This window comes from Melopsittacus undulatus, chromosome 6, assembly GCF_012275295.1.
Source record: "Melopsittacus undulatus isolate bMelUnd1 chromosome 6, bMelUnd1.mat.Z, whole genome shotgun sequence".
NCBI lineage: Eukaryota > Metazoa > Chordata > Aves > Psittaciformes > Psittaculidae > Melopsittacus > Melopsittacus undulatus.
In genome coordinates, this window is record NC_047532.1 from 63,522,691 (window position 1) to 63,545,605 (window position 22,915).

Genomic DNA, 22,915 nt, shown 5'->3' on the forward strand with positions numbered 1-22,915 from the left:
AATTTTCAACAGCGCATAGGTAATACTGAAGTCCAAATATTCCTTTGTCTATCTTTTCCTAATCTCCTGATATGTAAGACCCCTCACCTTTCTCTTGGCTTTGTCAGCTTCCCAGCCCTGTCTCCCTAATGAAACCCTTCTCCTTTGCAGTGCTTTGTGATGGGAGTTATTAATCTCTCCCATATTCTTTCCTCAGAGTCTTGCAAGAGTACTGGCAGTGTTTGCAGGGACTTCCCTATTTTGGGATGTATCTTGCTGGATCCACCACACTCCTCTCCTATCCCAAAGTAGTGTAGTTTTGAATATTTAAACTGAAACAGAGGAAGTTCAGGTTAGATCTAAGGCAGAAGCTCTTCCCTGTGAGGGTGCTGAGGTGCTGGCACAGGGTGCCCAGAGAAGCTGTGGCTGCCACATCCCTGGCAGTGTTCAAGGCCAGGTTGGACAGAGCCTTTTGTGTACCTTGGCCAGTGCCATGACATGGACTAGTGTGAGGTGTCCCTGCCATGTGCAATCTTTCATCCACCAAGTCCTTCTCCTCAGGGCTACTCTCAATCCCTTCATCTCCCAGCCTATATTGATACCAAGGTTTGTCCTAACCCAAGTGCAGGACCCTGAACTTGGCCCCATTGAACCTTATGAGGTTTGCATGGGCTCCCTCTCAGGCCTGTCCAAGTCCCCCTGGATGGCATCCTGTCCCTCAGGTGTGTCAACTGCACCACTCAGCTTCGTATCATCTGCATACTTGCTGATAGTGCACTCAATCTCACTGTCTATGTCATTGATGAAGATATTAAACAGTGCTGGTCCCAGTATGGACCCTGAGGGACGCCACTTGTCACTGGTGTCCATCTGGACATTGAGCCATTGACCATTACCTTCCACTCTCCCAGAAGCCACAGATTCTGTGTCAGACCTGTTCTATGATCAGTCTGGTGAGATACTGAAAAGGCACGTCAGATAGATTGCTTATAACTAAACCAACTGAAATTCTCAGATCCAGAGATTCCTCAAATTTTACTTCAGGAAAGGAGCAATGGATGTCCAGGGGACAAGCATCTGCTGTGCCTGGGTCATGCGATGTGTGCTGCAGTACCAGCTGGAACAAAACTTGTGGATAACCAGAATCTGCAGCTAAGGAAAAATTAAGAGTAGACCTTGAACAACAGAGAACACTGACAGAAGATATAATTTCCCCTTCCTTATGTATCATTTATATAATGCTAGAAAATTACAGTACTAACCAAAGAGGGAAAAACTGGAAGGAAAACAGCTGATGTCATGAGAATAAGATTAAATATATGAAGAGAGTAAGGTTAAAGAAAGGATGCTGCTAAAGCACCAACTAAAAAGTTGATATTGCAAATTTTGGGGTTTGTCTTTGCTTTCATAGGAAAAGCCTGTTTTGATTGTATTTTTTTTCTTCTTTTTACAGAGCCATAATTTATTGCTGCAATATATGAAATTTGATGCTCATGTTTTTACAGTGGAATTTTCCTTTACAATTCCTAGATGTTGGGAAAGGCGTTATTTACCTGCCCTCTGCTGGAAACACACAGCAAAAATACAGCACTGCCAGCGCTGCCTTAACTCACGGCGCAAAACTGGTTCCCCCACCGCCTACAGAAGACCATTTTCCTCCTGGATTCAGCAGTAACACTTGGGTTGGGCTTTGTTTAGTGTACCTACTCAAAATCATCTTATGTGTACAGCATTGACTTCATTCGACTATATAAATGCTGAGGTCCAATCTAATCCCACTGAAACTGGAGTAAATAAAAAGAATCTCTGCAGAAATCAAGGGAATTACACTATTACAAAACTGTCTAAATGAAAGCTGAATTCTACTGTTAGAAACATACCTGGCAAAATATGACTGCCACATTCATAGATAGAGGCAGTTCACATATACTATGTACATGCTGTGGAAATATAGGACTGATCCAAGTGGATGAAATCCTAACTCACCTTAGGTTTCAAAACCTTTCTGCAGACATTGCATGTGTCTGAGCCCTTCCAGCTTGCTCACAAGAGCTTGCCACCTACACTCCTCAGGGCCTTAGGAATGACTGATTGATTTCAAGATTAAGTGGAGATCACAAGAAGAAAGAGAGCTCGACAAAACCACATTCACAAAGGAGCTGATGCTGCTAATCCAAACCAGAAGGAGGCCTGTACTACACCAGCTGCCCTGAGGACAACGAGGAAGGAAAGAACATGTCAAAAACACTAAACACAACCCACCCCATTACCACAACATTCTTCTGAAGTCATTCCTCCCCATAATCAACACTATCATAGAATTCCAGACTGGGTTGGAAAGGACCTTAAACTCATCCATTTCCAATCCCCTGCCATGAGCACGGATACCCCTCACTAGAGCAGGTTGCTCCAAGCCCCTGTGTCCAACCTGGCCTTGAACACTGCCAGGGATGGGGCAGCCACAGCTTCTCTGGGCACCCTGTGCCAGCGCCTCAGCACCCTCACAGGGAAGAGCTTCTGCCTTAGATCTAACCTAAACTTCCTCTGTTTCAGTTTGAACCCATCACCCCTTGTCCTATCACTATCGTCCCTGATGAAGAGTCCCTCTCCAGCATCCTTGTAGCCCCCAATTATGATAATATACACCATCTGGGATTCCATGATTCTGGAATGCAAGAATACTGCCCTAGACATAATGAAGCACTTTTTCTGGGCTTGGATTTACTTAGTGAAAAGCTTCACCTTTGTGTTTTTTCTTTACTGATGAAAAATGACATCATATGTGAAACTAATCCAATGTCTCCTAGTTTTGTGCTTTGACACTGCTAGTCTTGTATCTAGAAAAGTTTGGGGTTTTTTTAAAGTACTTTCCTCAAAGAAATATTTCACCCCCTGTGGAGGGTCTGACTGAATTGCATCCTATGGTTTTCTCCTTCATAACAAAACTTACACCAGAGAAATATAGGATGGTGAAGCCATTTAAATAAAACATTAGCCTGTCTTCTTCTTCCTTTCATGCTGTTATTACAAATTAATTTTTAATCAGTTCCTATCCCAGCTACATTCCTCCTTTAAACATACACTTATCATATACTGTTAAAAGCATTTCTAAAAGGGCAATTTAAACCAGTACCAAACCTGCCTCTTAGAAGCCCTTTAATTGACATTTATCTTTGGTATTGGCTTCAACCTCACCACCCTTCATTTTTACAAGTTTCTAGATGTGCATTAGAGCTGTGCTTTGGATTACAATCCCTTTCTGCCTCCTGGGCTTGCTGCAAAGGATTCTGTATTAAAGAGGAGGCTTTCAAAGCTGCAAAGAGCAGTTAGGAAAACATCTACCACACATATTTGAGAATGTCCCTCCTAGCATTTTATTTGTTTTAAAATATACAAGGGTAATGATAACAAAAGCTATCTATGCTACTACAAATTTTGGTCCAGTTCTGTACAACTGAAGCATTCTGTTACAAAAAAAAAAAAAAAAAAAGAGAGAATGAGGTCCATGGTTCAAAATACATAAATGAAAAGTGATAAAATACACAGACAGCACATCTTTCAATTGTAAACTCTCCCTTAAACTCTTCTCATGTGAAAACCTGAAGCTTTCTGCTTGAAGCTTTTTACCACAGACTGTCTGCAACAGACAAAGAAAGTGGCTGGGAGGTGGGGGGAGAGGGGAGGAGAAAAAGCCCAAAGGGAAAACTTCAAAATCACTCATTTCTCATCACTGCAAATGTTTCACTTCCACTGGGAAGTTCTGACATGTATGATGACCATTACATCTTTGAAGTGGGTCCAGCTGAGTAATACAATTTTATTATGCTTTATCACCACCAAAAACCAACTAAATCATCCCAGAATCTTAAACAAATCAGTAAAAATTTAATGGATTTGGGGACCAGAATGATCTGAGGAGTCTCTCCCACTGAGCACATTCAAGCACTTCATGCCAGGCAATGAAACCATAAGAACACTAGCTTACAGATAAGGCTGCAGCACACCAGGTGGGACTTCCCAGGAGTCACTTGCCAAAGTCCAGGGTCCCCTGCGGTGCAAGAGGTACTCAGGGTTTTCTGACCTCTTGAGTGTTTGACTTTACAACTTTAACACTGCCTTCAGGTAGCAATATATATAATGGCACAATACATAGTAGCAGTATAGGATGCATGAAAACATACATGCATTTTGCAAAAGCATTCATATCATCATTACTTTCACTGCCAGGTCAACTTCCAGTGTAAAACTTTGAAGCCTTGCCATGAAAATTAACACTATCAAAGGGAACTGGTGGAGTCACCATCCCTGGAAGTGTTCACAAACCCTGTAGACAAGGCCCCTAGTGACATGGGTTAGTGCTGGGTAATGATTGGATTAGATGATCTTAAAGGTCATTTACAACCTAGTTGATTCTATGATTCTGTTTCCAAGGGTATCTGAGCCAATCAAGTTATATACATAAACAGCAACAGGCATCCAACCTACGACTTAACAATTTGGGACCAAAGTGAGCATATGAGTTTTACAGGCTGATTGTGTCTAGGTGGGGAACGAAGGAACATTTCCTTATAAGTAATAAAAATGAGGCAGAAGTCATACCCTTTCAATTCACAGAACAACTGACGGCACAGCATACAACCAAGCATCATTAATCCCAGCCAGCTACTTATCTCCAGCATATGCCCTCCCTGTACTTTAACCATTACTGCTGTTCTAAAAGGAAAACTAAATAAAACCCAGAGGGACACAGATTTTTGTGACAGCTTATACAGCTTCAGCTGACACAAGCCCTGCGCAGGGTATTTCTAGAGACTTAATATCTTACAGACAAAACCATAGATGTTAGAGATGGATGACATTTGCTGAGCCATCTGTTCTATTTCATTGCCAAGGCAAAACTGTTTCTACTGCACATTTATTTGACTTCCACAGTAGTTTTAAATACTCCAGCAGACAGAGCTTCCACTCTTCCATAGGGAGGTTAAAGTCACTAAAAAATATTTTTCACTGGTGAGATATTTTTCCTGGTGTTCAGCTTAAAATTCTCCTTTTGAATTTCATCTGATGACCTTCATCAAGCCTCTGTTTGTGCATGTGCAAGTTTCCATGTTTCCTCTTCCACAAGGAAGAGAAGCTGTAGACATCAAGGAGCTCTTCAAAGACTAGAGCACACATATGAACAGTCTCTGACAAAATAGCACCTACTTTCTTCCTGGAGAAGGGCAGAACAGTGAAGTCGCTTGTGTATTATGAAATTTTCCTTGAATTTGGAGTGCTGGAAAAAGAATCCTGTGGACAGGATTTTGTATTGCTGTATACTGTGGGAAGTCCAGGAAGAGAAGACTGAAAGCTTCCCCTATAAAAAATTACATTTTGTGACCTATCAACTGCTCTAAATCTTTTCACTGTACGCATTTGATTTTGTATTTCTTTACGAAAACATCACAGGGGGTCAAGACATCGCGCTACCCAGGACTCGATTACAAGAGTCAGGAGAAGGGAAAGTTTCAGTCTCCCGTGCCCGACTGCCTGTTCGGCGAGTGCTCGCCCACGGAAGTGAGACAGCCCTGCACAGGGATGCTTCCTGAGCACCCCCACTAGATGGCCGTCGCATCCCACCGCAGCGCAGGCCTCGGCAACATCCTCAGCTCGAGCTCCCACCGCTTTGTACCAACTCTGGAAGTTTGTTTCAAGACAAAGGGATTACCAACGTCTCTCTCCTGCGCGGCTAGAAGCTGGCAAGGTGTACCGGGAAGTATCCTGAAAGACTTTTGCTCCTGAACCATTTCCTTGACTCCATAATCCGACCAGTCCAGCAGCACAGCAGGGCTGCTGACCCTGATGCATGACTGGAATGAATCGAAGAATCACAGAATCAGCAGGGTTGGAAAACACTGTTAAGATCATCAAGTCCAACCGTCCCCAGCAGTGCCAAGGCCACCAGTAACCCTGAGGTTAACCCATGGCACTGAGAGCCTCGTCTCAACAGTGTGAACACTTGCAGGGACGGTGACTCCAGCCCCGCCCCGGGCAGCCTGTTCCAATGCCTGAGCACCCTCTGGGGAAGGAATTGTTCCTCAGCTCCATCTAAACCTCCCCTGATGCAGCTTGAGGTCGTTTCCTCTTGTCCCATCGCTTGTTTCTTTGGAGCAGAGATCGACCCCACCTCACTATAACCTCCTGTCAAGTATTTGTAGAGAGCAAATGGGGAGAAATAAACACATACACAACTGCCATTCACTCCTTTTGCACTATTCTGGATTCTCAAGAATGAGTGAGCAAAACGGTTTCTTTTCTGCTGATACAGACCATCTGGGTTTGCTCAAATAAACATCCACCCGTGCTTGACAGGGTGGGGCTAAGGTTTGGGTTCTCTCTCTGTCTCATATCCTCATTCTGAAACTTACAGGTGTGATAAGCTTTGCAGGATTTCCCTTTCATGCTAGGAGCAAGGGCTGGGCCAACATGCAAGGAGCAGCACAGGAAGAATTAAGAAGTGTGACAATCATTTATTTTTCACCAAAGTTCCAACACCATTCTGATGGTAAATCTTTCATTGGGAGAAAGAGGTCAAGGTCTGATCCAGAGCTAGCATCAGTGTGTGAGGCTGTGACCACTGGGACATCAGATGCAGATCTGGTGTAAGTGGGCTGAACTTTTACAACCTTGATGGAATTTCTACCACCTTTTGCCAGGAACAATTTTGACCCGAGTGTAGGATCTGCATTGAGTATTGTCCCTCTACAGCTCTTGTAGGGTCCTTTCTGCTTTATGATGCTTTCCATTCTTAGTCCCCTTGCTGTTGTATAATAGTAAAATGTGCCTTTGAGAAACCAACCAGCAGGATCCTGCAGACTACTGAACAAGGAGTAATGGGGAATGATGCCTGACCTACTGAAAAAAAGAAAAAAATAACACAAAAAACAAACAAACAAAAAACCAAACAAACAAAAACAACAAGAGGAGCCAGAAGGAACATAACACTTGAAAAGCAAGACAAAAAGCATAATTTTTCATCCTTCTCCAGAGAAGACAAGGAAACTGTAATTTCAGCTCCCCCATCCCTTTACATAGAAAAGCTCTCCTAACCACAAATGGAACTGTAGTAATGTCTCTGCAATCAAAACAGTTCTGGGTACATCTGCATGCCTGGGGGCAGTTAAATCAGAGTATCTAGAGCTGGCAGGATGCAAGACAGATCAAGTCCAGGCACCAGCTAGCCATGTTAGCACCACTGAAACTAGTCAGGCATACAAAATACAGTACATTAGCTTAGACTGCTTTGTGGTTACCCAGCTAGACAGCTTTCAGGCTCAGATAACCAGGTCAAAGCACAGAGGAGATGTGTCTGCACTTGACATACCTTCCATGTGAAAGGTAAATTAAATCAAAAACAAACCTCCAGAAACATGTAGCTACAAATGGAAACAAGAAGGGCAGCCTGTTCTTCCAGTCCTCCTTTTGCTTTTCATCTCACTTTTACAAACTTTACCTTTGTGAGCTCTGATACAAATTCACAGGATAGTGTGGCCATGTTTTAAAGATTGCTAGGATCAAGGCAGATGCAAGTTCAAGCCTTTTCCCTCAACCCCTCTCTAGGTCACACGCATTTAACTCAGATCCAAATGCACACGGTCATTTAGAACAAGAAGTCAAAGGCAGACAACTGACAGTGTTTACATTCTCCTCTCATGTATCATCAGCAACAGCAACTTCTGCAGCTCAACCACAACTAGTCAAACAGGCCAGACCTTTCTTCGTAATGGACACAGCAGCAACATACAACCTGCGCATGACTGAACCCCTATTATCCTGACAACATGGGAAATCTGTTCATGAATCCCTTGTGAATCATGCTTGTGCCCATCTCTGTTAAACCAAAACTTCTTCTAAGTCACAGGGCTTGTGTAAAATCCCAAGTCTAACAACAGGGCTAACACCAGCCCCTAAGTGCTGTCCATTTAAATAGACTATTTCCAGTCCATGTGCCAGAGGGTCACAGAGACCAAAGCCAGCTTAGCAGCCAGTTACGCTGGGATAGAAGCAAGCAGAAACTTAAAACAAGTTTGTTTCTACCTTCATCTAATGAGTTCATATTTTGACATGCTTCCCACTCCTACAGCACAACAGATTTTAGGGATTACAGTGTTCCCTAAATCTGCAGGTTCTGCAAGCTTTTTAAATGCAATGAAAAGTATGTATCAAACATAAACTGTCATAAGGGCTCATTCACTATGTCATCAAAACTCTGAAAAAGGTTAAAGCCATCACTCCACTACCTCAAAACCTAGGCAGGCATGGACCTGTTCAGTGTATCCAGGCAATGCTCAGAGATGACAAGGTTTTCTCAGTTCCCTGGCTCTGAATAGGAGGTCTCAGGAATGCAATTCTATTAGTGAAAATCCTACTTCTGATCTGTGGGGATTCCTCCACTTTCAGTTTCATTAAATTACTGCCAAATAATGAGGAAACACAGTAAAATCATTGCAGTTGACTGATGGATGGGGGTGGGGTACTCATGCTGGTGGTTAGACTGCCATTATCCTGTAGTTCATGTTGTTTCTTTTCTGACTCATTGTATTATAACAATGACATTCATGTAGAAGGGAAGGAGGAATTTTGTTAGGTTGATTTCTCATAACAGAAAGAGAGGAGAGGCCACACTCAAGGCTAAGACTGCATGTGGCACACACCAAAATGCTTTTCATCACACCTTCAAACGCTTTGCTGTTTGCTATCTGAAGACAAGCATCTTCAGAGCCATACCTCATTCGTGCAGGGACACGTGCATGTCCTCCAGGAATACTGCTTCCTCCAGTGGCCCCGAGCAGGTTCACTTGCTTGCAACCCCTTCTGGCCCTGCAAATAGACTTGCTTTGATGAAATTAACAAGTCCCAGTGAGGCTTCAGAAAGAAGCTCACGTAAAATAACTGTGGTTATTTTAGCTCTATAATGTATCTGCATAAACGCACACAAGATCAACAGAGATGGGTGGGAGGCTGCTTGATAACCGGGGTGAGAAAGCTGGGTACTCTGCCTCAATAAGCATTCATGTGTATTGTTAATTCTCAGGGTGTCAATGTATGATGGTACTGATCTATTCTGTGCCTTCGGTCGATAGCTTGTTCCCAGAAGGCTGCCCACAGGTGAACCACAGCCAATGGGTTTGTCACCCTATAGTAAAGGCAAGCCTGAAACAAGAACAGTACCTTGCTCTCTGCTACAGCTTTAGCACTTGGCCTCAGCAGACTTTGCAGTTAACCCCCCTGCTAGCAAGAATTTGTTAGCTCAAGCTTTAGGTTTACACAGCATCACCCACTCTCACCACACTTCAGCCTCGCTGCCACACAGAGCTTCATAAGCACACTAACACATCAGAGATGCTGTAGGCCTACACCATCCTCACACAAACACCACAGCCCACCATGCTGTGAGAGCACAAAGGAAGCTAGGCTCAAGGGCCTCCTTCTTGGACACAAGACAGTGTTCCCCACCTCACCCTGCTTCCCCACTCTGGACCCAGCCCCAGAGCTGCAGGTTTGCTCACTGAACAGAACTGCCAGATGGAGCCATGGTGCCCAGGCCAGAAGGACCTGCCTCTGCCACCTGAGGAAGGGTTATGAGCAGCCTAGCCCACCAGTGTCCTCACTGCACTTGAAAGGCTGGGTTTGCCTTAAGGCAGGAGATGTGGTGCTGCCAGTGAAGCAATCAGCAGTAAACACAAGTGTTGAAGTACTTCCAGTGAAAGGACTGACTCTGTGAAGGCCTGACCTGTTTCACAGCTGCTGCCCTTTAACCACAGAATCAACCAGAATGAAAACAACCTTTAAGATCATCCAGTCCAACCATTCCCAGCACTGCCAAGGCCACCACTAACCCATGGCACTGAGGCCTCGTCTCCACAGTGTGTGAACACTTGCTGGGACGGTGACTGCAGCCCTGCCCTGGGCAGCCTGTTCCAATGCCTGAGCACCCTCTGGGGAAGGAATTGTCCCTCAGCTCCATCCAAACCTGCCCTGGTGCAGCTTGAGGCTGTTTCCTCTTGTCCCATCCCTTGTTCCTTGGGAGCAGAGCCCAGCCCCCTCCTGGCTCCATCCTCCTGTCAGGCAGTTGTAGGGAGCAATAAGGTCCCCCCTGAGCCTTCTCTTCTCCAGACTGAACCCCCAGGTCCCTCAGCCATTCCCATCACACTTGTGCTCCAGGCTCTGCATCATTATATAATAGCCCAAGAATATTAGTATATCTTTTACACCTCTAACACTTATCTCTAATGTTCAGGCTCAACACCCATTAACCTGGAGCACACGCCATTTATTAATTTACTTATTGCCAAGATAAAAGTAATTTTCAGGGGTTTATTTGGTTTTGGTTTGGGGGTTTGTTGCTGTTGTTCTCCCCATGCCCACTGTGCTCAGGGGTTTCAGTGGCCTCAAAAACAGCCTGGAGAGGCAGAGAGGGTGGGTTTCAGTTCAGCATAATCCACATGGAGCAGCTCCTCATTCTGTCTGACAGCCAAGAGCCCACTGTCCCCCACAGCACCCATCCACTGACACTGTACTGGGAGGTGCAAGTTGGTGGTATGTGACCTCAGTGCCACTACAGAAGCCATGCCTCTGGTAAGAAATTGAATCAAAACCAGTTAAAACCCCAATTTCATTATGTTGTGAAAGACATCAAGATCCAGGTAGATCCTCATCTGAAATCTCGACATGCTCTGGTTTCTATAGGTAGCATCAGCTTTCTGTGTGAAGCTTTAAGAAGTTTTCTTTCTGTACCACACAGTGTGGCTGCAGGGTTGAAGGCTGTATTCCCCCACTCTCACCTCTCTGGTGGGAAAAGGCTTTGCTCACTGAGCCTTTTCTGTTAGTTTATCCTATTAAAGCTCCTCGCTTTGTTGTCCTCTAAACCCTCTGCAACGCCTCTGCAGTCTTCAGCCAGCTTAGTGAAAAGCAGAACTTCACCCTGTGTCATTAAAGAGCCCTGACTCTTCATCTACAAATGAACTGTTTCAAGTTAGAAGATGCAGTGCTCCCTCACTGTCACCTCAGCTGTGGAGGCAAGATCTTCTCCTTCACCCCTATGTTAGTTACGAGAATAAAATACAACCACTTTTGCATGGGAAATGGACAGCCCCTGAGGTGAAAGTTAACATTTATGTAAGCAGCATCCGTGGTATGATGTATAAAGCCAGGGAGAAAGCTGATATAATGCAAAATGTATTGAATTGCTAAAGGGGGGTGAGAGGGATTTAACACTTTATGGAGCAGAGCTGTAGTCTGCTTTGAAGTAACCTCTCTGTGCATAAAGGATTTGTTCAAAACATACATTGACCAAATAACCTTGATCAGAGTGAGAAATGATGCACTCGCTACAAACAATTTCTTATCTTGTGCCTAAACCTGCAGTAGGAGTGGGAGTTGGGTTGGGAATTGAAAGCATCTGGAAGTGCCTTGCCTTTGGGAAAGGACTCACATGTTCTTTCTGCAGCTGGCATCTGAATGGTCACCAGATTAGAAGGAATTGTTAAGTCATAGTTGTGTCTTCCCTGAAAGCAAGAAAGATAACAGTGCAGACCTTGGCAAGTTGGTTCTCAATAACAGCACCTCTTCAGGATGGGCTTTTCAGCTGAGATCTTGGTGCTTCTTCCAAGCACAGGGACGGAGTTGCACAAATTGCTAGGAATTATTTCTTTTTCTCCCACTGAAGAGTAACTGTGATGCTGCAACATCCAGTTACTCACAGCACAAGGAAACATTGCAGGTACCTGCACAGTAAACGACTGGTTTATCATCCCCCATATTCAAAATGTCACAGAAAACAGCTCTTTGAATAGCACCACAATATTCAAAATAGTCACTTGTAAAACATCCTTGCCTAGGTATTCTACACATAGCTTTGTGGGAAGGGGAGAATTCAGGAGGCCCTGCCCAGAGTTGCTCAGGAAAGAATGGCACATCTAGCGAGTTCACAAGTGAAAATCTTCAGCTTTGCATCTGTATTACCATGTATTTGTGTCTGTATTCCTTCATTTCAAGCGGAAAATATCAGACTACAATCCAACAACCCCCCATCCCCTATTGTCCCTGAAATCTGCTCTTCCATACACCCTCAGCCACAAGCCACAATTGTCACATCATCAAAGTTGTTACTGTGCTTTCCCTGTAACCATATAAATTCTATTCCTATTGTAATTCATGTCCCCACCTTTTATACAACTGTAGGTGCTCAATATAGGCAAGAATTTGTCTGGGGCACTATTCCAGCAGGTAAACCAGTGTCCTGCTAAGTCAAGAAGCCTTGGCTTATGCCAAGTATTTCTATGCTTAAGACAGCACAGCTACGTTTAGCAGACAGCTCAGGCCAGCACCAGAAAATGTCAGCTGTCAACTAGGATTCCAACTACCGATTTATCCCAGATAGTGATACTATGATCCATGATTTCACAGAGCCTGGACTTTGTATCAGGTTTCCACTATGCAGCTACTAAACTAGACTTGGTGGAAATCTCACAGAGGGCTGTCAGAAGTTTGTCAGCGCGGCTTTGCTAGCACTTTTCCATGCTGGAGCATTCCTGGGTGTGGCTGATGGGATTTCCTGGCTTTTTTGTCCCATGGAGACAGCACAGAGTGTCCAAGTGCAAGGAAATGGTTCCTGCTTCACTCCTGTGTGTGATGTTTTCCTGTAGGGGAGGAGAGGTGGCTGTGCCAAGTGTTGCTTGGTGGGTTTTGTTTGGAAGCTGCTGCTTTGATGCAAGGGCCCTCAGGTTTTGTGGATGAGCAGAGACCTGAGGGATGTGTCAGCCTGTTACTGCACTGGAGGGTTCCTAATGTTTTAATTCCCTTCAGGTGATCACATAAATCTACACTATTTCTGTTCCCAATTCTAAAAAACAATCACTTTTTTGGGGGGTTAATATCTTTATTTCTATTAGGTGCTTGAGTTTCAGGGCTCTGGAGGCACTTACTTCAGCAGAAAACTTGTACTGGAGTAAGTTTGCTGTACTCTATGTTCTTATATTTAGCTCCTGTGTGCAGAGTGAATGAAATTACTGTTCCATTATTATAGAAAACCTATGCATAGAGTAGTGACTGACGGTCTCGACTCTGTGACTCTTGCAGACTGTGTAAAAAGAAATCAGGCTCTATGAGAATAAATGAGATGATAGTGAAGGAGCAAACACTTTTTGTCTGTAACTGCAAAGGTGGGACTAGAAAAATCTGTGAAAGCAAACTATAGGGACTGAACTTAGATGGATTTTATTTGCTTCTTAAATCATTGAAGGTTCAGTTGTAGTTGGATTAATTTTGTTTTCCAAGAAAAATGGTATGTGGAATTACCAAAATACAATAGGTGTTCTCCTGGGGAGTTTCAGAACCCCATGAATGACAAAGCCCATCCTCAGAGAGTTTCCAGCCCTTCAGAGCTAAGTAGGTTCCACAGAACTGCTGTACTTACCCACATTTTTAGGTGCTTTGTCAATCCAGCCCTTGTTACAACATCTGTTAATGCTTCAGCCCATATAGAATGCAATCATTGTTGAGATCTTCCAGGCCAAATCAGGAACTAGGAAATGTTACAGTTGGGCAATGCCAATATCTCTTAGGTGACAGAGTAAGTGAAGGATGGAGAACAGTGCGTTTATGTTTTTATGTCCCCAAGGTTTAGTTCTGGCTGCCTTGTGCTGTACAGCAAGTCCAAGGTTTGCTCCTACTGCACTGTCTGTAGGGTGGTTTGGCTGCAGCTCTTCTGTTGCCCAATACTCACCCAGCCATACCTGGATCTCACACAGTCATACCTGGTCAGGGAGTTGCCAGGGAAGCAAGAGACAGATTTGATGATCATTTTCCATCCCTGTTCTGTTCCTTACGCTGGAAGAACAGGGAGGAAAAAGAACATCAGTCGAAGTGCTGGGTTACTCAGGGTAATTCAGCCTATTTTATTTCATGTAGACATTTGGAATAATGCATGTTTTCACTTCTCAGTTCATTTTCTCTGCCTATTTGTCACACGGCCAACACCAGGACAAAGCCACACGCCCTTCTGGTGCACACAGAAGGCAGTCCAGGGCCTGGGAATGGTGCTGTCTACATCCACACTTCAAACTGGGCCCTGGTCATCTGGCCTATCTGTTGGTGTATGGTGCTCCATGGCCAAGTAGCTGCAGAGTAGCCCCTTAGGAAGTGGAGAGCAGTACAAATGGCCTGTCTTTTATTTCTTTTCCCCAGCAGGAACCCCTGCTTTTATTATTGTTATTACTTTATTACAGTTATTGTTCTCTGTCTGAATCTTGTCCACATGCCTAGATGTGGCCTGTCTGTGGAGGAAATAGATTTCAGGTATCATGCTCAAGAGCACAGGAAATGCTTCCCATGGCCCCATGCCACACTGGTATTCTCATTTCTTTTATTGCCTGAATTACGTAGGGCTTTGAGTTCCCCACCAAAATGGAGCTCCCATCAGTCAGGCACCTCCAGAGGGAAAACAGTCATTTCCCACTAAGGCCTGCAGTGTGGTTCCAGGAGATAGATAAGCGAGCCATACAGAAACAAAGGCAAAGCAAAGGGAAGTGACTCACCTGTGGACTATCAGCCTGGAACATAGAATGGTCAGGAAGGGTCAGTGACACAGCCATGCTGTGACATAGCTCATCCCTTGTCACAGGATCTCAGACACACATGGACAAAAACCTTAATGCCCGTAAGGCTTTAAGAGTGGAAAGGCCTTGTCCTTTGGATACAAACACCCTTGCAAATTCAGACATCCCTGTACAGTGCCTTTATTTACTCACTGTAGCACAATGAGAGCTTAACTTGGGCTTTCATGGTTTCTATACTTTTGGTGCTCTGCACAGGAGTGACTTTATCCCTGGGACAAAGCAGTGCTTTCCCTCATGACTGTCAGCACCCGCCATAAGCCACCCCTGCCCAAACGAAAGCCTGAGCCAAGAGAAACTTTATCTTTTGTGTAAATCCAGAGCTGACATTTTTTCCAGCCCTGCTCAGGTCACACATTAAAAGCCTAGGAAGTGAGCACACATGAAATCATCCCTTCCGTACAGGCAGACAGATGGAGAGAAATTCCAGCCTGTTTCCAGTCTTTTGTCTTCAGGGCAGTTTTGGAATTTCCTTCAGGAAGTGAGGTTACGACCCAGAGCCTTCCTCGGTGAGCAGGCTCCCGTTTCCCACAGTAAACCTTGTGCAGCAATGACATACAGTACAAGAAGGTGAGGTTTATCTTCACACTCCAACTGCATCCTGTATGAGCTCCATGGAACTTAAAAGTAACACTGGGAGGGAATGGCTGCAACAGAGGAAATGGAAGCCAAGCCTATGGAAGAAATAATGCAGCACCTATTCAACTACAGCTGCCACTGGTGGATCAAATGCAGCCGCAGTGGTTACAGAGCTGAGGTCACTATTCTGCGTTTCATAAACTTCCTTGATGCTTGCAGTGAGTTAAGAATTAAACTGAGTAATTGTATTAGTGATATAAGTGAATTACTTCATTTATTCTATTCTAGACATTCAGGGTAAAATCGGTAGACATCTGGGTTGTCTTCTGTTTGTACTTCATTATCCTTTGGAGAAGAATCACTCCTGTAGAGGTTCTTTTAATGGCATTTGATCAATATAGCATGTGCTGCTGAAAAATTACATTCCAGCATTCATTTTGCATTGTACATGATCCTGTAGCTGGGCATCACACATCTTACATTCCTGCAGAATCAGCTTAATTGCAGCATGTACCAAAATCCAGTTTTTTCACTGACTTCTGCTAACAAGAAACCCTGCCAGGCAAGAAAGCCCCACAACAGCACAGAGCTACCAGTAATTCAATACCAGAATCTTTACAAAAATCAGTTTATTAATGTTTAGAAGTCAATAAAGCTATGTGCAAATTGAACAATAAAAGTCAGAAACATTTTAAATACTATTTTTTTAACCAGAAAAATAAAAACCCAACAGTTTAATTGCACTGGAAATTTTACTACAAAGGCAATACATTTTCTTTACAAAATACCACTTCTAGGAACTGCCAGTAATTGTAAATCAGTCGCTTGCTCTCAGCTATCCCAGATATACCACTTTCGTTATAGTATACTCTAGGCACACAAAGACTCCTGCATCTTATTAACTTATTTACATTGTACACATTCAACCCCATTAGCACAGGTTAGAAAAACAGAGAAGTAAAAAGGATGCTGTAAAACATATACATTCAATTTAATGACAGGTACTTCTTCCATGAACTGACAAAATACATCTTTGCTGAAATGATAAACATTAATTAAATGTGCCAAAACATATTGCATTTTGTTATGGAAGTGCATTTATCTATAGTCATTTCACTTCAAAGTTGCTTTTATTCTTCTAAAAGCCAAGATACTCTTTCCAGATCTTTTCCTTTGGAAAGAATACGAACCTGACACTGAAACACCCTTTCAGCTTTTAACTCTTCTTACTCAGGCAAAAATCCTGCTGCCGTCAATTGTATCTTCTACTATTAGATTTATTTTCAGTCATATTAAAGAGAAATGACCTTTAGCTCTACCTTGCATTTGTCAGAATAATGCAGTTTATTTAATGCTACAGAATAACAAGGCAGTCAACATATGGGGCCAAATGCTGCTCTGAGCTACTCCATAGAATCTGATGCAGTCAGTGGAATTGTACAGGTGAAAGTAACTGCTGGCAATGGTCTGCAAATGTAATATGGGCCAACAGCAAAAAATTCACAGCTATGATCTGGCTAAATAAAACCCCAACAGCTTTGGACTCTGCAAATAACACCTTATGAACTAAAACCTCTGGAAAGTGATGCCAAATTACAGCTGTAAGCAGCCTAAGTTATATTTGTGTGCTCTCATTTCTTGTTATGTGCTAATCAAACAGTTCTGACCGACTATGCCAGAGCCACCACTAGATTCAGCACAGAAAGACCTTTGTGTCAGTGGTTTGCTGCAAGTAAAGGAGAAATAACTTCACATTCTTCTCACATGGGGAAAAAAAACAAGACAGATTCATTCTCCCTCCTCCCCCTCTCCTTTTCTCCCACACACACCAGGCATCATTTCACCAAGGCATCAGTCTTTCAGAGTTACTAAGGAGATTTCAGGCTATGAATGCGCCCGACAATCGTGAGCTGCCTCAGTGCAAAGACAAAACATGCTCCAGGGAAAAGAGATTTTCAAGCCAGAACAGTCTGTCCCATTTCTTGACCTCCAGCCTTGCAAGTGCACCATTTGCCTCACTAGAACTAATGCTACTTGCTCACTTAGCCCAACACTGCCACCATGAGCAGGAGGCCTCTCAGCTCCCCCATCTCAGAGAACAGCTCTGAAATACACCCCCATAGTTACTCCTAAGAAGATGAGGTAACATTGCCTGAAGACATGATGGTTTCAGGATGGTCCCCTTCCTCCTTCTGTGGGTGAGAGGAGTTGTCAGACTTACTCCGACTGAACTCCATCCCTCCAATGATGGGCCTTTTGAATTTGGTCCCAGAATCTGCCGGGGGACATTTGCAGCAGCACAAAATCTTGATGAAAGCCCTCCGCATCTCTTTGTTTGTCAAGGTGTAGATGATAGGGTTTGTGGCTGAATTGAGCACGGCCAATACTAAGAAATACTCTGCTTTGTAGAGGATGGGGCAGGACTTCACTCTACACCCCACATCCAGTAAAAGCAGGATGAACAAGGGGGCCCAGCAGACAATGAAGGCACTCAGGACTATGATCACTGTCTTGAGCAAGGCCAGTGACTTCTCTGAGCTCCTGGTAGCTTTGGTAATGTTTTTCCGAAACGTCAGCCTGCGGCTCCTAGTCCTCACCATGGAGTAGATCCTGCAATAGAGGACGACAATAGATAACAAAAGGCCGGTGAAAACAGTGGTGCAAAAGAGAATATAGTGCTTGTGGTAGAGGGGCAGCACGGTGGAGCAGTTGGACAGGAGATTGATGCAGTTCCAGCCCATGATCGGGAGTCCCCCAAGGATCACAGAGATAACCCAGCAAGCACTGATCAGCAAGAAGGAGCGAAAGCTGTTGCTGCCATTATGGAGTTTCATCTTCAGCATAGTGATGTATCTCTCAATGGCAATGGCCAACAAGCTGAACACAGAAGCTGACAAGGCAACAAACATGCTGCCTTCTCTTACAAACCACTGGGAGGGGGTGAGACTGTATGTTTTGTGTCCAGATAGCAGGAGGTTGGCAGTGTAGGCCACGCCAGCCAGCAAGTCTGAAAGAGCCAAATTCCCAATGAAATAGTACATGGGTCTGTGAAACTTCTTGGTTTTCCAGATGGTGAGCAGGACAAAAATGTTCTCCAAGATTATAAAGCAGCAAATGATGATAAAAACCACCGACGTCACTTTTATTCCACTGTCCGCATTCTCATTTAGCTTTCCTGTGTAATTATAGTGCTCTTTGATGACATAGTTGACATCAGTGTTGGCGAGGTTGCTGACGACCTTCAGCGGCGCAGTGGTGCCAAAATTCATGGTGATGCCGAGCGCGATCCTGGCCCCACAGCTGGCCCCGAACTGCTGCACAGCCTCAGAACCAGCAGCCCTGCCAACAGGAGACACATAGTTTAACAGGGGCAGGCAAACAAGGCAACAAATGATGCAGGTTTACCACCTGCTTGCCCAGCTATAGATCAGAGTAACAAATGTACTCACACAGGAATTGCTTTTGTTTGGCTGCTAAAAAAAAAAAAACAACACTTAAAAGGTGATTTAGGACTATTGAATAGGTTAATGAAATAAAATAAGTCCTGCCACACAGAGCCAAGCAGGGAAATGCAGGGTAAGGGACTTCTACTAACATGAAAGAGCTCAAAGCTCCCCAGAAAGAAGTTCGAGTGAATCTTTTTCTTCAGTAGGAAACACACCTTGTAATACAACAGCAGAGATTCAGAAATGGAAAGGCTTTGAAAGCCTTCTCAGGAATTACTTAACCTGTATTTCTTCCCTTAGTAAAGTCTGACTGCACTTTGGAAGGGGCAATTCTGCCATTTACCGATGCCACCTCAAACAGTGGTGAATTCACTGATGTATATATGTAAGCAAAAGATCACCTCAAAGCTGCAAAGGGGAAAAGAGTGTATTTGCTAACTAAAAGAACATGCTTTACAAGGAAAAAAAATTAGAAAAGTAAAGAAAAAAGATGTAAATAAGGCAGGTAGCAAGCCCTTTCTGTGGGTCTGGAACAAAGAACGGCAAAAGAAAGCACTCTGCAGTTGAATAATTAGCATTGCAAACTTCTGAAACGGGTATGATGGAGTACAGCTACGGAGGAAACTCCCTTTACACATGAACACGTTCTAGTGGACATTTAAAGAGAACTAAAGATGTGAAATCTCGCAGGAACAGGCAGAATTATTAAATCACAGCGCAAGCGGGGTAAAACAGGAGGTACAAGCCTGAACCTACACCGATCCTGCGCCGCTCCTGTCCCGCACCTCGCACTGCACCCGGGCTCCAACCCGCACTCTCCTGTCCCGCAGCGCTCGTTCCGCACCTCGCACCGCTCCCGGGCTCAAACCCGCACCGCTCCTCAACTGCGCCTCGCACCGCTCTTGTCCCGTTCCGCTCCCAGTCTGCTTCTCGCACTGCTCCCGTTTATAGCGCCCACGGGTCCCGCTCCGCCAGCCTACGCGGGACGCGGCCCCAGGCCGGCTTCGGCGGGTACCGCACAGCTCCCCCCTCCTCTTTTGCTCCGCGAGCGGCGGTGCGCGAACCCCCGAGCCTCACCTCGCTCAAGCGCGGCGCGGAGCCCCCGCCGGCACTGCGCATCTTGCGCGCCCGCTGAGCAACTCCTGCGGTTGGGCCGGGGGCTCGCAGGTTTTAGTGTTCGTGCGGCTGCCGCTCCCCACCCCGTTCCCTTCTAACTCCTCCCTGCGGGGCGGCTCGTCCGACGGCCCTTCGCGCCGGGACCCGCCCCGCGGTCGGGAGCAGGCGGGGAACGCGAGTCGGGGATGCCGCAGGGCATCGCCCCCAGCCCCACTCGCTTCCCTCTCTGAGCAGGAGCCACAGGGATAAAGCCAAAGCAAAGCTCCCCAGAGCCACCCCGCCCTCGCTCCCGAGGGACGGTGTAAATAGTGCTTAAGGAAATACCTGGAAGAGGCTCCTCCCCATCCGCACGGTTCAGGCCGGGGCCGGGAAGAGGAGCGCGTTCGATCTCGGCCCTCCGGAGCCCTCCGGAGCCCTCCGGAGCCCGGGGGTACCGGGGAGAGGAGGGGGGCATAGGGCAGGGACTCGCCCCAGGACACCATCAAACATCACCACGGGTTGGTGTTTCCATGTGCAAAACGTATCTTCCACTGTTCCGAGCGTGCTGTAAGAAACCCACGTGTTTGAAAACACAAAGAAAAGTTTTAAAGTTGTTTGTCAAACCAAAGTTGGCAATGGCAGCTACTTAGCACTGAGACTACAGAGACTAAGAAGTGAGCTTAGGGTTTATAATTACTCCTCCCTTCAAACTTTTGGAAGAACCGCCCCCTCAGTGTACATGAAATGCTAACTCCAGTGGCAATCTGTTGTGCTTACTGCACAATTTCTCCGCTTCCTTCCTTGCTCTGTTCTCTTTAACTCCATTTCAATTTGCAATGCAAAAGAATGTCACAATAGAGCAGAGCTCACGGTATTAGGGTCTTTTAGTTCGGGTCGCATCGCACCAGAAGCAGTAGCAGTTGTTGGCTTTGACGGTGAGAGTAACTTTACCCTCAGGAAGGGTGTCCCTCTCTTTATTTATGCTAATAGTCACGCTTCAATTGCTCCACGCCTCTCCCGGAATGACTCAGATAAATGACACTGGCAAACAGATATGTACCCTGCCACCACAGAGCTAGAAACTTGAAAAGATGTTCAGCCTCCTGCAAGCCTGGGAGGAAAACACAGCCGTTAAATTACAACTGTCAGATGAGGCATGTCAGATAAATTATGCCTGAGGTTGGCATATGCATCCCCTGCAACTGCCTGACGTACCCTAGATAGTTCAAGCTTCCCCCCTTATTTAGCTAATTGATAGAAAATACTAACTAAAGGTGCATTCATTAGGCATTTTCCTCTAGGAAATAATTCTCACCATTTCAAGCAACAGGAACACATTAAAGGAACATGCTTTAATTAAAAAGGATAGCGTGACTCAGGGTTTCAGTAGTCAGATGTACAGGGTTTCTCATGTTTAGGTTATTGTTTAACCAGCTGCGAGAGCTCCAACTCACAGATGGGACATCTAACTACTTATTTGTTGGAGGCAGTGTAAAATACCTGGGCCATTTCAGTTCCACTCCAAACACGTGGGTGTTTGTATCACAACAAGCATCATTAAAATTAGCTAGCCACACACATTTGTAGCCCTCTTGACATCTCAGCAGAGACAGAGCTGAAATGCAGCTTCATCCTTATCAGGGAAATGAAGCCCCATCAACTGGATTTGCACTGAAGGCTCTGCAAAACCTCAGAGATGACAGGTTAGCACATGGCTTGGCTGCGCAGGTTCCAGCCTGCTTACAAGGGCTGAAATACAACAGAGGGAAATTCAGGTTGGTCCAGCCACTTCTACCAAAAGTATGCTGGGGAGTGTTTAGTGAGGTGCTTTATACCAGGGTTATACTCCATCCCCACCACCAGGACAGGAACTCTTTCTTCAGTACCTCCCCACTAGCCACAGCTCATGTTGAGCTCATGTTCTGTGAAATACACCACAGAAATCCAATGTGTATACATGTCCTTTGAAAACTCAGCTCTGGAATTGCCTGTAGTAAGAATAAGGAGAAAGGACAATGTCATTCATGCGCTATTGCAAGAATAAGCCAAATGCAGGTCTGGCTGGAAGAGCAGGAGGACTGAGCACTTCAGGGCACCAAAGCCATATTAACAGCCATTTGACCTGGGTAAAGTGGTTAAAAGTGTTTCTGCAATGTGTCCACAAGCATAAAGAGGCACTTTTGTTCACAGGCATCCTGAATATGTATATGCCCTTATACACTTGAATATAAGTATATTCAATACTTACATACTTTGAGTATAAGGAGGAGTAAAACTCGTGATTTGGGGCATGGTACAAAAAAAAACAAACAAAAATTGTTTGTGACAACCAAAGTTCTTGTGGAATTTCCAGTAAGAACTTAGTGTGGTGGGGATTTCAGAAACCTGGTTAATCCCAGGGCAATTTCCTTGCAGGAAAATTCTTTGATCTTGTCAGAAAAGAAGTTGCAAGCTGGGGTCCTCCCAAAGGCTGTGTGCTCTGATACTATCAGAAGAGCATCATCCTCTCTTAGTGCTAGCACTGGTGGCCAACTCACAGTTGCATCAGAGGAGTGTCTGAACATGATCCATCCTGAAAAGATACAGAAAATCCCCTCAAAACACATTATCAAAGGGTTCTTCTCCAACCTCTTCCTCTTCTGCAAAAATCCTTATATAAGCAAAAAGTACTTTTATTCATTCTGAGGCAACTTAGGCACAAACCAGAGCCATTACTCCCTGATGTGCTAGATCAAGACAGAAGATCCTTGAAACAGTACAAACAGAATGGGTTTGCTCACCAAGAAACTGAGACAGGAGAAGTTCAGGTTAGATCTTAGAAAGTTCTCCCCTGTGAGGGTGGTGGGACACTGGCACAGGGTGCCTGGAGAAGCTGTGGCTGCCCCATCACCGGCAGTGTTGAAGGCCAGGTTGGACAGAGCTTTGGGTGACATGGTTTAGTGTGAGGTGTCTCTGCCCATGGCAAGGGGGTGAAACTGGACAATCTTAGGGTTCTTCCCCACCCAAACCACTCTGGGATTCTATGAAAGTCCCAAGGGTGGCCTGCAGAATCCCCCAAAGTTCTCCTGACTAGAAGGAATGTTTAAAACACTGGAAAAAAAGTCAGATTCTGATTTCTGCCACAATCCCAGAAAAAATATTCCTCGTTTTGAGTATTTCTGA

General features: G+C 44.9%; 1 protein-coding gene across 4 annotated transcripts; it reads right to left on the bottom strand.

Moving 5' to 3' along the window:
- Positions 1 to 15,826: 15,826 nt before the first annotated feature.
- Positions 15,827 to 20,413, bottom strand: S1PR1 (sphingosine-1-phosphate receptor 1). Of its 4 annotated transcripts, none has more exons than XM_031042252.2 (2): positions 20,099 to 20,413; positions 15,827 to 18,551 (listed from the first exon to the last, which is right to left on the bottom strand). In XM_031042252.2, the coding sequence occupies exons 1-2, from the start codon at positions 20,254 to 20,256 to the stop codon at positions 17,342 to 17,344; spliced, it is 1,368 nt and encodes a 455-aa protein (XP_030898112.2). In that variant the 5' UTR covers positions 20,257 to 20,413; the 3' UTR covers positions 15,827 to 17,341. The 4 variants fall into 4 exon arrangements, with proteins under 4 accessions (XP_030898112.2, XP_005141518.1, XP_030898113.1 ...); XM_005141461.4 differs by lacking the exon at positions 20,099 to 20,413 and adding an exon at positions 19,736 to 19,970; XM_031042253.2 differs by lacking the exon at positions 20,099 to 20,413 and adding an exon at positions 19,503 to 19,729.
- Positions 20,414 to 22,915: the final 2,502 nt, after the last annotated feature.

Coding starts and splice junctions, on each gene's coding strand:
- S1PR1 (XM_031042252.2), bottom strand. CDS start 20,256: ATGGTGTCCTGGGGCGAGTCCCTGCCCTATGCCCCCCTCCTCTCCCCG. Junction 18,552..20,098: donor TGGGGAGGAGCCTCTTCCAG/GTATTTCCTTAA, acceptor TCCTGTTGGCAG/GGCTGCTGGTTCTGAGGCTG.